At 37.6% G+C, this 15,427-nt stretch overlaps 2 protein-coding genes across 4 annotated transcripts; one reads left to right on the top strand and one right to left on the bottom strand.

Moving 5' to 3' along the window:
• Positions 1 to 32: 32 nt before the first annotated feature.
• LOC128155828 (alkylated DNA repair protein alkB homolog 8-like) lies at positions 33 to 7,276 on the top strand. Of its 2 annotated transcripts, none has more exons than XM_052817705.1 (10): positions 33 to 324; positions 496 to 670; positions 951 to 1,073; positions 1,606 to 1,806; positions 2,137 to 2,207; positions 2,355 to 2,599; positions 5,096 to 5,168; positions 5,638 to 5,793; positions 6,084 to 6,233; positions 6,546 to 7,276. In XM_052817705.1, exons 1-10 carry the CDS (start codon positions 199 to 201, stop codon positions 7,242 to 7,244), a joined length of 2,019 nt encoding a protein of 672 aa, XP_052673665.1. In that variant the 5' UTR covers positions 33 to 198; the 3' UTR covers positions 7,245 to 7,276. The 2 variants fall into 2 exon arrangements, with proteins under 2 accessions (XP_052673665.1, XP_052673664.1); XM_052817704.1 differs by having other exon boundaries at positions 496 to 739.
• An 85-nt stretch (positions 7,277 to 7,361) lies between these two features.
• Positions 7,362 to 10,680, bottom strand: LOC128155827 (GDNF-inducible zinc finger protein 1-like). Of its 2 annotated transcripts, none has more exons than XM_052817703.1 (2): positions 8,278 to 10,680; positions 7,362 to 7,988 (listed from the first exon to the last, which is right to left on the bottom strand). In XM_052817703.1, exons 1-2 carry the CDS (start codon positions 10,615 to 10,617, stop codon positions 7,824 to 7,826), a joined length of 2,505 nt encoding a protein of 834 aa, XP_052673663.1. In that variant the 5' UTR covers positions 10,618 to 10,680; the 3' UTR covers positions 7,362 to 7,823. The 2 variants fall into 2 exon arrangements, 1 of the variants encoding a protein (XP_052673663.1); XR_008239648.1 differs by having other exon boundaries at positions 7,823 to 7,988; positions 8,112 to 10,679.
• Positions 10,681 to 15,427: the final 4,747 nt, after the last annotated feature.

Below are 15,427 nucleotides of genomic sequence, written 5' to 3'. Positions count from 1 at the left end.
AAACTTTAGTTTTGCATTGAGATTATAAAAAATGGCTGCGCCCATGGTTGTTTTCTTAGCATGAAATGATGAATGATGAACAATGTGTGCAATTGAAGTGGATTAAAATGCTAAATATTCCAAGAAAATAAAAACAAGATTTTTGATGAAACGTAAGACGTAACCTGTGAAATCTAACTGTTGGCTTAAAAAGAAACCATGTCAGCTCAATCAACAGTATCCAAATTATCCAAGTCAGATCGTAAACTTCAGAAAAAGATCGCCAAATCACAGAGAACGTTATTAAAACACGAGGGAATCGAAACGTCAGAAAAGACAACCAAGGTATGAATCACAATTGGAGGTTTTGTACCAAAAAAAAAAACAACAACAAAAAACAAAAAAAACACCAAAAAAAAAAAAAAACTGAACTTACCTATAAATTTTAAACACCTTACGGACACACATTTAAGTAAAAAATAGATGTGCAATCTTACTTAGCTTTCTTTATTTCAGATTTTATGTGTGAACAATGCAGGGCTGGATGTTGGAGTGTCCTATGATGAGGTCCATGAGGTGTTTAATCCTTTTGGGAAAGTGGACGAAATAATCATGCTCCCTTTGAAACCTTATGCTTTTGTCTGTTACCAAGACTTAGATTCAGCAGAGAGAGCCATGAATCAACTCAATGGTACGAGTCTCCCAGAGACCTCCAGCAGGAAGCAAAGTGCCACACTCTACATCTTCTTTGTCTCTAAAGGTATCAATATCTCCTTTACATTTAAAAATGATGTGTGACTGATTTTTAATTTATGAGAAATATTGTATTTGCTTATGTAAATTGTAAAGGCAAATAACCATTTCTTATTCTTTTCTCACTTGAGATACAAATGTATTGAATCTACCTTATTTTTTGGTCAATGAAAAAAATACAGAATTCTGAACCCTCTCTCATGGAATTGTTTCTGTAGTTCCAGTGGGACTCTCTCCATCACCCGACCTTCCCCCGGGGCTGGTCGTCCTGACAGACTTTGTGACAGAGGAGGAGGAGAGGGGGTTCCTGTCTGCTGTGGACTGGGGATCCTCTCCAGGGGGTGAGTATCACTATATGCTAGACACCAGAATATCACCTAATATAATGCTACACACCAGAATATTAAAAACTGTTCTGAAAGCATACTTGGTTTATATAGATATCTTTGCCATACTGTTGATTCCTTATAAATTTAATGGGAGCATATCATTTTGTGATTTTGCTGTTTTTGAATCAAATTGCTAAAATAAAAATTTGTGAGTGCCAAAAATTATTTTGTTGTAATTTCATATAGTTTTACACTGTCTGAAAAAAGCAGAATTAATCAAGACATCTGTGAGCCAATCTTACTAGTGATACACCCATTCAAGAGTGTGTTTAAATTCTCACCATCTGCAATGAATAGTTGCTGAGAAAAATGCTACAGAAATATATTACAGACACACAAGGGTAAAACAGTATACCCCCTCTCTTTGGAGGGGGGATATAAAAATCGTCAAAGGATGCTCTTCATTATCTTATGCAGAGAGTACCTCCTCACATTTTGTCAGGAATTTATATTATTATTCACTTCTATACATGTTTGTTTGCAGAAAGAAGGGAGTTAAAACACAGACAGGTCAAGCATTTTGGTTTTGAGTTTAAGTATGGAATCAATGATGTAGATGCAGATGACCCTCTTCCCCAGGGAATTCCTCCGGTCTGCTCTAACTTCCTCCAGAGGGCACTGGCTACAGGTCATGTAACCCACTACCCTGATCAGCTGACAGTCAACCAATACCAGCCAGGTCAAGGTAGGAAGTGTTTATATGTGTGTAAATATATAGTCTCTGGTCTTTCATTAGAAAGTGATCAAGATGGAGTCAATACATGGAAGTATGAAATATCCTGAGAAGTGGAAAATATTTCCTCAATATTTTCTCATCACTTAGTCAAATAAAACAGACAATTTCTCACTATACTGATAGTAGTTTTAAATTTATTTAAAATTTCTACCATCCAAGTACATGATGATAAATTTTAAGTTGGTTAAGTTCAAACATTATACATAAAATGCAAATAGCTAAGGGATCTGCAGCTGAACTTTTATTGACTGAATTTGATTGTAAAATATTTTGTTGTAGGTATTCCCTCTCATATTGACACTGGTCCTGCTTTTGAAGATGGTATCATGTCTCTAAGCTTAGGATCTCAGGTATTACATATTTACTGTGAAACATCAAGCTACACTTATTAACTTAGGAAGTGTTTTAATTACCAGTAGTATCCATCTGCTCAGCACTCACTCGGTTAATGAACAATATGAATAATCCACTTAAATTCCATAATTGGATTGTGACAGGTTTTGATGGACTTCCATCACCCTGACGGCAGACAGTTGTCAGTTCTACTTCCTCCCAGAAGCCTGCTCATCATGACCAGGGAATCCCGCTATGTCTGGTCACATGGCATCACCCCAAGGAAGTCTGACATTGTCCCATCTGCGGAGGGTAACCTTAATGTGGTTCCTCGGGGCGTGAGGACATCCTTCACCTTCAGAAAGATCATCCTCCCCGCCGAGAGAAAGAGGAGAGAGGCACAGCAAGGGTCAGTTACTGTCCTCTATGATGGTAACATCACTGAACTTTAGAAAGAGTTAGCAAATGCAATATCTCATACCGGTAGTTACCAGGCACCCTGAACTAATTCCTGTGTGAATATCTACACAAGTACAATCTAATAAACTTTATATTATAGATTGTAATCAATCTTTATCACAAAATTTAGTGCCGGTACATGTATCAATAATTGAGAAGAACGATGGGGGGGGGGGGGGGGGGGGTCAATTTTCCTTAATGCTATTGATCTACATGTCAATCAGATATTTTGTTTGGTCAAATTTGTTCTAGTTTTTAGCTCACCTGAGCTGAAAGCTCAAGTGAGCTATTCTGATCACATTTTGTCTGTCGTCCGTCTGTCCGTTCGTCCGTCCGTCTGTCCGTAAACTTTTCACATTTTCAACATCTTCTCAAGAACTACAAGGCCAATTTCAACCGAACTTGGCACAAATCATCCTTAGGCAAAGGGGATTCAAAGTTGTGAAAATTAAGGGCCACACACCCGTTTTCAAGGGGAGATAATTAGAAATTAATGAAAAATTTTGAGAAATTTTCAAAAATCTTCTTCTCAAGAACCAGAAAGCCAGGAAAGCTGAAACTTGTGTGGAAGCATCCTCAGGTAGTGTAGATTCAAAGTTGTGAAAATCATGACCCCCGGGGGTAGGGTGGGGCCACAATGGGGGGTCGAAGTTTTACATAGGAATATATAGAGTAAATCTTTAAAAATCTTCTTCTCAGAAACTAAGCAGCCAGGAAAGCTGAAACTTGTGTGGAAGCATCCTCAGGTAGTGTAGATTCAAAGTTGTGAAAATCATGACCCCCGGGGGTAGGGTGGGGCCACAATGGGGGGTCGAAGTTTTACATAGGAATATATAGAATAAATCTTTAAAAATCTTCTTCTCAGAAACTAATCAGCCAGGAAAGCTGAAACTTGTGTGGAAGCATCCCCAGGTAGTTTAGATTCAAAGTTCTGAAAATCATGACCCCTGGGGTTAGGTTGGGGCCACAATGGGGGGTCGAAGTTTTACATAGGAATATATAGAGTAAATCTTTAAAAATCTTCTTCTCAGAAACTAATCAGCCAGGAAAGCTGAAACTTATGTGGAAGCATCCACAGGTAGTGTAGATTCAAAGTTGTGAAAATCATGATCTCTGGGGGTAGGGTGAGGCCACATTGGGGGGGGGGGTGTTAAAATTTTACATAGGAATATATAGAGTAACTCTTTAAAAATCTTCTTCTCAGAAACTAATCAGACAGGAAAGCTGAAACTTGTGGGAAGTATCCTAAGGTAGTGTAGATTCAAAGTTGTGAAAATCATGACCCCTGGGGGTAGGGTGAGGCCACATGGGGGGGTGTTGGTGTTAAAGTTTTACATAGGAATAAAGAGTAAATCTTTAAAAATCTTCTTCTCAGAAACTAATCAGCAAGATGATTCTTTATAATTGTTAAGACTTTGGCTCCAGGACAATTCTTCGGCCTCACAAGAAGGTTCAGAGTTTGATGTAGCTAAATATCCCATATATAAACAATTGTAAAGGATCTTTTTGAGAACTGCAATACTCAACATGTGATATGACTATAAAATTGAAGCAGGCAGCTATTTTTTCATTAGAATCTTTTTGTATTACTGTTTTGGGTTATTGCCCTTGATTTATTGATTCTTGATTATTTTAATTAATGCATCCACTGTTAACCAATTAATGTGATGATTTTTTTTATACAATAATATAATATTCAATGTATATAAGTTGTTCTGCATAAGTAGTTTTGGGTTAGGCTGGATTAGTTTGTTTATTTTTGATTTCCAATTTTTAGATACTATGAATTATTTTAGGCTGGCACATATATAGGGACAGTGTCTATTGCATTGCAACAAGCGACTGTTTGGGGTTAAACTTGAACAGGTACGGAGAGATTGAGGGTGTTGGCATCCCTGCTCTTTCTATTCTGTGTGTTTTTCTAACCAATGATACAGAATGTGCGGTCATTTCTGCCCTGTATTGCATTAATACAAATGTGCGGTCATACCTGCTTGTATTGGTGGTGGTTGCAGCGGAGCACTAGTGTATGGTCATCCCTGCTGGTGTTCTGGCCTTTCTAGCGCAAGTGTGCGGCACTCCCTGCGTTAGGTTGAGCTGTTGGCGCAAGTGTGAGGTCATCCCTGCTTGCGTTATCTCTGCTTGCATTAACGTTGGTACCTGTTGAGTTGCGTAGGTGTGCGGTCATCCATGCCTGCATAACGTTGAGTCCCTATATATGTGCAGGAGCGGTGATTAAAGTCTGCTCTTGTAAATATTTTCAGCAATCAGGGCTATCCGAGTTCCAAGGGGAAAAATGGATTTTATTTATACAGGATCTACATGTATTAATGTACATTGTCCAGATTGTATTATGACTCCATTAAGCTGACTTTATCATACCTATTGTTCCTCAGGTGAGCGATGTGGCCCATGGGCCTCTTGTTTAACCTTTGACTTCTTACAGGTCTGAAAACAGACCCACAATTCCTGTGTCCTCATCAGAGGCAGAGAAGCTGGAGACTCATCATGTTCACCAGGTAGGTTATAATATTCAACTGTAACTTTATATTAGAGGCAGTAGATGATAGGTGTATATACATGTACATCATACTGTGGACTCACCAGGTCCAACAGAGAGGATATAGTGTTGTAAGTTATAGCTGTGACTTCATAAGAGAGACAGTAGATGATAGGGATCAACCTTCCACAATTTCATAGATACCATACTTCCACCTACTTGGCAACAAATTATCTTACTTATTAACTATGTTATAAAGTATCAGTTATTCTGAATGTACTTAGAAGGTACAAAAACTGAACTATGATGTAAATACATGTACCGGTACTATAGCAAATCTGATGTACATACAAAAGTATATTCTGTGTACGTGTACCATAGGTGTATGATGAGTTAGAGGATATAAATGTTGTATCATTTCCTTGAACATTTATATACATGTATATTCTGTTAACATGTAGGTATATGTACTGTTTTGTTTCTTGTAGGTATATGAGGAGATAGCCTCCCACTTCAGTGGCACCAGACACTCTCCCTGGCCCAGAATCAGCGAGTTCCTCCTCAAGCAGCCCCCCGGGTCATTGATGGCTGATATTGGGTGTGGGAACGGGAAATACCTTGGGATAAACAAATCTCTCTACCAGGTAGTATACACATTGAATTATTCTCCAAAATCAACACTTACACAAGTCTTTGTATGAGATTGTATGCATATTACATAAATTGTTTTCATCATCAACACTTACACATTTCTACCAGGTGGGTTTTTATGTAATTATACACATTTCATTATCTCTACATTATCATTGCTTACACAAATATCTGTAGCAGTTAGTAAACACATTTGATATACTGGTATGTGGTCTTGCCACTGATGTATTGTCTTATATCTATCTCTCAGCTGACTTTGTTAATTATATCCCTGTCCTTACAGATAGGGTCCGACAGAAGCTTCAAACTGACAGAGATCTGTAGGGAGCGCGGATTCCAGGCATTTGTAGCCGACGTTCTCTCTGTTCCTTTACGATCGGAATCTTTTGATGTCTGCATCTGTATCGCTGTCATTCATCACCTGTCCACAGAGGTATGTCAATTCATCACCTGTCCACAGAGGTATGTCAATGATATAGTGAATATAAGAGAGTCCGTATATTATCATCACAGGGGTTCTTGTATTATGACAAAATTGGTACTTGGTTCTACTTACACTTTACTGAGTATGTCACTGATATAGTATAGGTAAAAGAGAGAGAATGTCAAATGTCTAAACTATCATCAGATGAAATTCTTGTACAAATTGGTACTTATCTTCTACTAATGATAATTAACTTTGATACTTTTCATTGATATCTTGATATAACTCAACAGTTAAATTTATTTGTTGCTTTATTTTCAGGAGAGGCGAATCCATGCAATATCTGAGCTGGTCCGCGTCCTTCGACCCGGGGGTCAGGCTCTTGTTTATGTGTGGGCGATGGAACAGGAAATAAACAAAGTCAAATCAAAGTACCTCAAGGAGAAAGAGTTTGATGGGTTACCAAGTGTCAAAGATGACTCCAACAGCCACGGAAATGGCTGTAAACAGACTGGTGAAGACTCAAATCAACAACACATTAGTGATGATAGCGGTGATATTTCTAGCAATTCAAAACACCAAGAATGTGATGTAGTCAAAAGTGATAACTCTTGTCAATGGACAGAGAGACAGACCACAGAAATATGTGATGAAAATAGTCATGAAATTCGACAGAACAGTGATAGTAAAATGAAAACACAGACACACTTTGGTGTCAACAAACAACTGGATTCCTTGAATCTGCCTAATAAGTCTTCAGAACAATATGGTAAACAACCTAAGGAACTAGTGGTCCACAAGAACCGGACCAACTTCCAGCAACAGGATCTGTTAGTCCCGTGGCAGCTGAAGGGTGGATCTAGGAGTGAGGCTGGGGGAGGGGAGCAGGTGTTTCATCGGTTCTACCACGTGTTTCAGCGCGGTGAGCTGGAGAGGCTGTGTGGTCATGTGACTGGCTGTCAGGTTGTCAACGGTTACTATGACCAGGGAAATTGGGCAGTTATACTGCAGAAAATGTAATTAAAGCAGACATATTAAATGATAAAACTTTGTTTTCTTTTCTTATTTCTTTGTAGATTTTGTACAAAATGAATCCAATGTTACTTATATAAATTAAGCAATTATGGTTATCTTAGACTCAAAGCAGGAAATTTCAAAGTTTCATCACTTTTCTGTGAAATTCAGTAGTTGCACATCAAATAGGCAAGTTTTGTAATAGATACAGAATGTTTCAGGTGTTATATGATCACGCTAGGCTAAAAAATGTACAAGTGACTTTAAGGTCAACCTAAAAAAATCATAGTTCAAGATGGAGTTACATTTTCAATTATTTTGAGTATTCCAATTGTCCCAGCCATTGCATTTTACGAAGGTAAAAGCATTATTAGGTCACTTGCAAATGGATGAATTACCGCAGCAGTGGCCCTTGGATGAATTACCACAACAGTACTCCTCAATTTGAAACGACTCTCAACAGCTATCCATTGTCTGTTTTATACCTAGATGCATTACGATCATTGGTCTATCATAAAGTAATACATGTTCTCCAGAGTTCTATCAAATTTGAAATTCAAAAGTAAGCACTAATACTTGGCCCTGTCACAAACATCTGCTGCACATTAACCAATTTACTGCAAAAAGCCACGTTGATGCGTGAAGTATTTTTATAAGAACTGAATTCTCTCTTGTGATGATGATGATGATCTCTGGCACTGTAGTGTCTTTCTTTGTTGTTGGATGGTGCTTTGTGCTCTTGTTGTAATCCTGAAAAAATTCATAACATGCAACTAGTATTCTTGGACATTATTTATTCATTTATCAAGCTGTCTAAGCATCATTGTATAAAAATTCTTTTATAGAAATATATAAACATCAAAATTCACTCACAGTTTTAATCTCAAAATTCAAGTATCAAAACCTATGAACAACAAACATGTAGTTACACCAATAAAATCTGCTGCTGAGGTTACTACTGATTTGCATTGTAATGGCTGTAAGTAGATGACATATTTATGTACTGATAGAGCAAGCTTTCAGTCGCAGTTGACTGCACAGGATTGAGGTGAGTAGCATTTGACTGTTCTCTATGTTCCACCACATCAGACCCAGACTGTAGTGCACTGAAGCTAGAAGATGGGAGAGAGGGTGGGTAATTGTTATACAGACTCGTCCCCCCCTGGCTCTCTGTTGGGATACTGGGAGCATTTGGTGGACACACACTGGGCTGGGATAGGGGGTTGATTGGTCCGTGCGAGGACACTATATTTGTCTCCAGTGAAATGTCTTTAGATGAATTCACTGAGTCACTGTTTTCAAGAACCGATCCATGTGAAGCCATAGAGGTAAGTGCTAATGCTGCATGTGCTCTAGAGTCAGTGCTTGTTACCAATGAAAGCTGTGACACTGCCTGGACATCATTTGTTGTGCTTTCTTGTGTAGTAACCATATGGTTTGGGGTTTTTTGTCGCTTTTTTAGTTGAGGTTGCAACTCCCCACTCAAAACTTGAACAAAGTGGTTTGTTTGCCTGGGTGTATCATTTAAAGTGAAGGACTTCCAGTCTTTAGGGTTCGCTTTGTGCACCATAATCAGGTGGCGGCGTATTATGGATGCATCATTGAAATTCTTGAAGCAAATATTACAGGTGAATGGTTTGTCCCCAGAGTGGACACGTTCATGTCGCAGGAGGGCCTGTCTCTGGGTGAAGCCCTTCCCACACACCTTACAAAGGTGATCCTTGGTCTCCTTGTGGATCTTCAGGTGTGTGCAAAGGGCAGAGGGCTGCTTGAATTGCTTACCACATATTTCACACTTGAAATTTTTATGCTCATCATGCATGTATTTGTGTTCTCGTAGGGATTTTTCATACGGGAAAGAAACTCCACAAACCTCACACACAAAAGGACGCAATCCCATATGTACGTTGGCATGTGTAGTATAAGATTGCTTTTGAGTGAAGCTTTTCCCACAAGTAGGACAAATGAAAGACTTTTTAATTCCCATGTGCTCTGATTTGATATGGTATTGCAGCACATATTTAGTGCTGAATTTTTTCCCACATGTTTCACATTCATGTAATGGTTTCACAAAGTCTTCTTGGTGTATCTTTTGATGTTCTTTAAAAGATCTTTCACTCTTGTACAGTTTTCCACATTTTTCACATCTGATACTGATATTATGATGCTTTAAATGCCTTTTCAAATCTCTAAACAAAGAAAAATATGTGTCACAACATTTACACTTCAGGTTTCTCACTGAGTGCATTCTAGCATAGTGCTCAATGGCATTTTGCTTTAATTTTCCTACAAATGCACAGTCTTTAATTTGGCACGGAATGTTTTGGGCTTTAGTATCAGTGTCCCTCAACCATTGTTTTTCCACTTTCTTGTATAACAGATTGTCATTTTTTGTCACATCCATTTCATTTAGACTATCGTATTCCTTGAACTCATTGATTCCATCTCCCTGCCCATTAATATGGCCTTGTCTTAAATCACGAATCTTTTCTTCTATCTCGGATTGGTTTACATGTTCAGACTCAGTTTGTGTTTGTTTTTTAACAATTTCAGAATCAACTTCTTGTTCTTCTTTCTTTCCTCTTTCACAGATTTTTGTAACCTTTGCTGACAATTTGTTATGGCTATTGTTAGAAGCATAAAATTGTTCTTTAATGGCTTCTCTTTTCTTTGGTCTTTTGTCAGTGACTGCTGATTTTTCACTAGAATTGCCAGATGCATTTTTCACCACTCTTTTCCTCCCAACCCTTTTTAAAGAACTTCTTAATTTTTTCCTCCCTCCTTCAATGGATTTTGTAGAATTCACACTTTTTTCATTCTTTTCAGTCATTTCAACTGTCAAGCTCTGGTCTTTTACCTCCTTCTCACTTAGATAGTCTGTTAGTGAGTCTGTGCTTTTCACTCTTTCACTGTCGTGGTATTGGTATCCCCCTATATCATCGGCATTGATTGACAGCACTACAGGCTCTGGTACTTTTCTACTCGTCTTGCGACGTTTTCTTGCGTGTTCTGTATCTTCGTTTACACCGACATCTTCATCGCTTCTACTTTCACTTTCACCTGCTGAATTCAGAGCCGAATTCAGAAAATCTGTTGCACCAGCGGTCTTCAACGGAATCACATCTTCTAACTTTAAGTTCTCTATACTAATGCTAAATTCGTTATCTAGAAGTCTTGCTAAAGCCACATAAGCGCTGCACACAGATTGAATATCCCCAACAAGTTCCCAGACGCTCCCAGTCTGTATGAGCATTAGGCCAGTCCTAGACACCAGTTCCTGTACTGTAGCACTCTCACTCAGGCACTCGTCTGTGTTTTGACAAAGTATGTCTTGCAAATCTTGTGTTAATTTTGCGGTAACGCTTGTAAATAACTTCATGTTATTCTTTATTTACAAAATAGTTTACACCGGAAGTGCATACGTTATGCAGTAAGCCGTCCAAATTCTTTTCGTGTTGTTATAAGATTGCTGATGATCGATCATAAAACTCTTGAAGGATACTTTTCGGCATAACCAATCAACTAATTTTACATAGCACTTGGTATTTTTATACAAAAAGTGCACCAACTATACCACACTGACAGGCGGATCCAGTCCAAACGAAAAGGGTAGTTTTCTAACTTGGGAGAGGGGTGGGGAAAGATCCAAAAAACTGGCCCTATATTGACGATAGAAACCCCATCTAACTTTCAAAGTTAGTTTCAAAATTAATTTCAAATAAAAACCCTCCAACTTCGTGAAAGAATATGGGGGAACAAGATAGCACAAATGCCCATTTGGTTTTGTCGTGGAAAACAATTTCAAATTAATTTTTTTCCGACCAAATTTACTAGATGTTGTTATATTTAAGTTTACAAAAGCACAATTTCTAACTATATTCAGTTTTGAATATTTAAACAAACGATAAGAAAAAAAAATAAATTCTAAAGTTTTGGTGGTATCAAACTCACAACCTAAAAACCCTAGCTAATATCTGAGCCATTTAAGTCACAACAAGGAGGGGGGGGGGGGGGGGAGAACAGTTTATATTTGAGTTTGTTTGGGAGTGGGGGTTCCAAGTCATATATTTGACAATTTTTTAATGTAATTTAAAATGAGACTAAGCCATACTACAGTCATGAACATGAATAGTATAGAACAAAACACAAACTAATACATGTACATGTATATATACATAGGAAGTATTACAAAACAGATGATTGATCTATATATGGGTTCTTAAATTGAATCATATATCATGTACATATTATATTATTGTTTCTTTGTTCAAGGCATTTAAGATGGTATGTAGGTCATGATCCCAAGTGCTCTTCCTGAAATTATTAAATATCATAAAAACCATTGAGATCCCCACCTTAATCCAAAGATATTATTCCTCCTTAGGTCATGCAGGCGCATCAGATCATTATGGCATGTAAGTCATGACATCATTGTTAAATGCTAAATGCAACTTCAACCACTTGTAGTATTTCTCTAAAACGTTCATTTGTTTGGATACAAAATGACATTAAAGTATAGTGGGTCATCTCTCCGCGTTTTTGTTGATTGAAATCGGTTTGATTTCCTTTAAACTTTATATAGACTACTAGTATATGACAAAAATATAGAGCCCAGACCCACTATATAAAATCTAGAAAAAGGCAGTGAAGTTCTAAAAATGACACTATTTTGAGGTTTTGACACGCATACGCCAGTTTAAATTAACCTATTCTAAATATTTAAAATATTTAAAGGTTATAAATCGATGTTATGGTAAATATACATTTTTTTCAATAATTTAGAAAGAAATTATGATATTTGTTCATATTTTAATTTTATAGTATCTTATCTATCCCAATATAGGCAGTTTACACGTCTTAATTATCCATCTTCTTTCAAAAAAAAAAAAAAATTGTATATGGGGGTGAATCCCTATTACTTGCTTCGTGCCAGTTCAGGACCAAAAGACTATATGCAGTTGGTGTCCATGGCATAGGGCGAAGCAATTTTTTCTGTAGAACGAAACCGTATGTACAGTATTGATTTTCCTGCGTTCCACAGACAGACAGCAATAGGTCACCTGAGTGTGACTCGAGTCATCGTCGGAAACCCACGGCCAAACTCGCATACGCTTACGCGAGACTGGCCGTGGGTTTCCGACGATGGACTCCAGTAAGCTAATAAAATACACGTTCACTATAGCCAAATTGTAAGGCAATAAATTTCACAACATGGATTCCTATTATCCAAGAAATGCTTCAAATCAAAATTGGGAATAATTGGCCTTGCAGTTTTCAGAAATAGTTAAAAATGTAAAACTTTTAACGGACACATCTTGCATAATCATTCGCTGAATTACATACTTATTGATTTACTTATCATCTCCGCACCCCGGAGGACGCACCAGATCGCCATTATGAATTGTAGAACACACACACATTATAAATGTTTTTGGTTGTAAATATATATGTGTAGCCAGTGGTCGAAATAAGCCAAGCTTGGGTCGTTGTTATATATTTATTAATACATAATAAACCTGAAATTTCGTAATAAAACAAATAACACAGAATAGACACAAATGACAAGACAATAAGACACAGACAAACATACACATTAGACAACGAAATGAAACAGTTATATTACAATTTAGAATGACTTTAATTTATTACATTAAGTCTTACCGGGACAAACAATCCTTATGCTTACGTATATTGCTATACAGCTATAGTTCTGACCCGTTCAAGGGCTAGGCGGAGAGTGCCAGTCCGGTATAAGATTTTGGCGGGGAAGGGTGCATGCAGAGTTAGTCATGTGACCCTATTGTCCAGTCTTGTCATTGTCCACGTTACAGATATTAAACTCTCATACGATCATACACTCTAAACACGTATACCAATCAAACACGCTAGCGCTGTAATTTAATATACAAATTATATACCTGGTTACATATTCCCCCTCTTCATTGAAATGTCTCCTGACATTTCACGAAATTAAACTCAAATGCATTGTGCATGAAGAGGAAATATGATTTAACATTAAAATAAAACAACATAATTTCAGTGTAATAGAATATAGCAAAACAACAAAACAATGAAAACTCAAATTCTGCAAAATTAAGCCAATACACATGTCACCAAATGATTCAGCTGCCTCAGTCAGTCTGATCACAAAGGTGAAACATCAAAAACACTGAACATGAGATCAAAATAACAATTTACCACCCTGAACACACTAGAATCTCCCAAGGAAGATAACTTTCTCTTCAGATATTGTAAATCCCACAACAACACTTATATTACAGTTTTACAACTAATATCAGAGCAGGACCAACAACACAATAAATGGGTGATAATCATCATATCATGACACACAAATGCAAATTGGGGACCCTTAAAATTAAGAAAACAAGGGCATTAAAAACTAAGAGTCATCCACATCAATTAGTTCAGAAAATAATAGTGATTAATTTTAAAACCAGGGAACTTGTTTTTTTTTTTTGTTTTTTTTTATAATGGTATATTTTTTTTCTACCCTGAGAGTTGGCATAAAATATGATATGTGAATTGAATTTAAAAAACCTGAAAACTGCATCATAAAATCATGAAGCATAAAAGCAGTTTACGGGATAAAAACACTACCTAGTCCAGTCTCCATAGCGATCAGGAGGCTTTCGAATTCTGGCAGTTCGTCGCAGAAAAACGCGAGAGTTGCGGTTTGATAACCTAGTACTCTGTTCAACCGTGGTATCATCTACTCGACCCGATGACCTTGTCGTTTCATCGATTTCATTATCAATAATTGTCCAATTCAAGGTACCGGTAGGTTCTGGAACACTGGAGTTCTGAAATGAAGAAAACTCATGATTAGTATTGGTCTCAATATTGCTAATTTCAGTTTGTCTTATAGAAGACAGTGAAGTTTCTGGGTTTCTTGATGACCTAAGTACTCTGGTTGTTTTGATTTCTGAACTACTAGAGTCAGAATCTGATTCTGAGCTGTCTTCTGATCTATCATCATCAGAACTGTCCTCTGCACATAATCTACCAGCATCCTGACTTCTACTCTTCCTTTTCAACACTGGTGCTGCAGACATTCCAATGTTTTCAGGGGGAATGGCATTGAATGGCAAGAGCATATTCCTGTGCAAAGTCTTAATGTTTTCCCCTGATTGACTCTTGACTCTAAAGACAGGGATGTCAGGATTTGGAATACTCCGAATAGTGTAGACTTCAGATTCCCACTTGTCAGCCAACTTGTGTTTTCCTTGAATTCCTACTTTCCTCACAAGCACCCTATCTCCAACCTCAAGTTTGGCAAACTTGACCTTCTGGTCATATAGTTCTCTTTATTCTTGTTGGCAATTCTTTTAGCTTCCTTCGATGCCAAAGAATAGGCAGATGCCATCCTATCCTTGAGTTTGGTGACATAGGTTGGATGATCTCCTTTCTCTTTGTTAATATCCATACCAAAGAAAACATCAATTGGTAAACGGGGATGCCATCCGAACATAAGATAATGTGGTGTATACCCTGTGGCATCACTCCTTGTGGCATTGTAGGCTTGAACAAGTGGTGCTACAAAAGATTTCCAATCTGCCTTTTGTTCCTCTGTTAATGTTGAAAGCATCCTAATAAGAGTTTGATTGAAACGTTCTGCCGAACCATTTCCCATGGGATGATAAGGAGCTGTTCGCGATTTCTTTATCCCTAAAATTTTACAAAGATGTTTAATTACATTCGATTCAAAATTCCTACCCTGATCACTGTGAATTTTCTCTGGGAAACTGTAATGAAGAAAGAAATTTTCATATAATGCTTTAGCTGTTGTATGTGCAGTTTGATTTTTACAGGGGATAGCTTGGGCGAACCGAGTAAAATGATCGGTTATTACCAGAATGTTCTCGTATCCACCTTTCGACTGTTCCAAAGTAAGGAAATCTATACATACTAACTCATTAGGTTTGGTTGTAACAATAGGAACAAGTTCCGCTGTAGGTCGGACTGGAGTTTTGCTGCAAATACACCTGCCACAGGATTCCACTTTCTGGTTGATCTCATACTCCATTCCTGGCCAGTAGTACCGTTGCTTAGCAAGCCACAATGTTTTGTCCTTACCTGGATGTCCAACATCATCATGTATGCCACGTAGTGCTACCTCTCTCAGGGACTTTGGCAATACTATCTGTTTTATCTTCTGACCATCATGTGAA

The sequence above is a fragment of the Crassostrea angulata genome, chromosome 7, assembly GCF_025612915.1.
Source record: "Crassostrea angulata isolate pt1a10 chromosome 7, ASM2561291v2, whole genome shotgun sequence".
Lineage (NCBI taxonomy): Eukaryota > Metazoa > Mollusca > Bivalvia > Ostreida > Ostreidae > Magallana > Magallana angulata.
Note: the sequence above shows the minus strand (reverse complement) of the source record. Positions and strands in the feature narration are given on the sequence as shown.

Bases quoted from the DNA above. Each gene is read 5' to 3' on its own strand.
- LOC128155827 (XM_052817703.1), bottom strand. From the start codon at position 10,617: ATGAAGTTATTTACAAGCGTTACCGCAAAATTAACACAAGATTTGCAA. The intron at 7,989-8,277 runs GTGCAGTCAACT...GAATTTTTTCAG, and splicing joins ATGCTACTCACCTCAATCCT to GATTACAACAAGAGCACAAA.
- LOC128155828 (XM_052817704.1), top strand. From the start codon at position 199: ATGTCAGCTCAATCAACAGTATCCAAATTATCCAAGTCAGATCGTAAA. The intron at 325-495 runs GTATGAATCACA...TCTTTATTTCAG, and splicing joins CGTCAGAAAAGACAACCAAG to ATTTTATGTGTGAACAATGC. The intron at 5,169-5,637 runs GTAGGTTATAAT...TGTTTCTTGTAG, and splicing joins AGACTCATCATGTTCACCAG to GTATATGAGGAGATAGCCTC.